The sequence below is a fragment of the Mastomys coucha genome, chromosome X (assembly GCF_008632895.1).
Source record: "Mastomys coucha isolate ucsf_1 chromosome X, UCSF_Mcou_1, whole genome shotgun sequence".
In the NCBI taxonomy this organism is placed as follows: domain Eukaryota; kingdom Metazoa; phylum Chordata; class Mammalia; order Rodentia; family Muridae; genus Mastomys; species Mastomys coucha.
The window spans coordinates 159686912-159688256 of NC_045030.1; the positions used below are offsets into that span (position 1 = coordinate 159686912).

Sequence of the window (1345 nt, forward strand, 5' to 3'; positions counted from 1 at the left end):
CAGCTGAAATAACCCATTTTTATAAAGATAATATGTAAATGGTTGCTTATTATTTTCATTCTAGTTAAATTTCCCATTCTTCTCCCTGATAACCACAAGCTTCGAATTTTTGTAAGCACATATAAAGATCTTCCTATTTCCCACAAAGATGAAGGCTCCTACCTTTTTGATTTTCTTTATCAAATCCTGAAATCTGTTAAAAGAAAATATTTACTTTTATTAATTGCTCATTTATAAAAGTAGCAAATCAAAGCAGATCATAAAAAAATCTTACCAGTGATTTATAGAGACTGGATGAGGGGTTAATCCGAATGAGTTGTAGTAGATCCTGCATAGTAAATATCTTAAAGAAAAAAAAAGATTAAGTAGCTGTGTTGGTTTGAATATGCTTAACCCATGATCAAGTGACACTAGGAGTTGTAGCCTTGTTGAAGTAGGTGTGGCCTTGCTGGAAGAAGTTTGGCACTAAGCGGGGTCGGCTTTGAGGTCCTATGCTTAAGCTCTACCCAGGGAGGAAAAGAGCTTCCTGCTGAAGAAAGTCCCCTCCTGGCTGCCTTCAGATCAAGATGTAGGATTCTCCACTCCTTCTCCTGCACCATGTCTGCCTGGATACTGCTATGTTCCCTGCCATGATGATAATGGACTGCACCTCTGAAACTGTGATCTAGCCCACGATGAAATGGTGTAGTTTATAAGAGTTGCCTCAGTCATAGTGTCTCTTCACAGTAATGGAAATCCTAAGACGAACTTGTGGACAAGTTTAAATGATTAAGATATTACTAAATATAAAACTAAGACTCATTTCAGATTTAAAAAAATATTAGTTAACCCAATAATGAAAAAATAAAGCTTTTATGTTGTTAACAAATTACAATAAATATATTGAGGTCAAAAGATCAAAGTTTGTCATTTTCAAATTGCATTTATTTAGTGTATATGTGTGTGTTAGGAGGGTATGAACATGCTATGGTATACATGTGGAGATCAGAGGACAATTTGTAGGAAATTAGTTCAATCCTTCCACTATATGGGTCCTGGGACTCTCTACTTTAGGCCATCAAACCTTCATAACAAGTACCTTTATCTACTAAGTGATCTTGCCTACCCAGATAAAATATTTGAAATGAAGTAATTAACCTCCAAATACTAGCAGGAATGAAAGAAATGATTAATGCCTTACAGATAACACCCAAGTATCTGGTGAACCAGTGGCTATATTAATGAATTTCAGGATCCTTATAGTTATTTAAAACTGTATATAAACTCCAGGTTTTACTATTCTTTTTTTTAAAGATTTATTTTATTTATTTTATGTGTATGAGTACACTGTAGCTGTACAGATGGC

The 1345-nt window shown here is 34.5% G+C and overlaps 1 protein-coding gene across 2 annotated transcripts in view; it reads right to left on the reverse strand.

The window, feature by feature from the left end:
* Ofd1 (OFD1 centriole and centriolar satellite protein) overlaps positions 1 to 1345 on the reverse strand; it is a 41241-nt gene that overhangs the window by 32307 nt on the left and 7589 nt on the right. For both annotated transcript variants that reach the window (XM_031371129.1, XM_031371124.1), the window contains exons 4-5: positions 275 to 343; positions 163 to 193 (exon numbers count right to left, since the gene is read on the reverse strand). In XM_031371129.1, coding sequence (XP_031226989.1) covers positions 163 to 193; positions 275 to 343 — 100 coding nt within the window. The remainder of the gene's footprint in view (positions 1 to 162; positions 194 to 274; positions 344 to 1345) is intronic.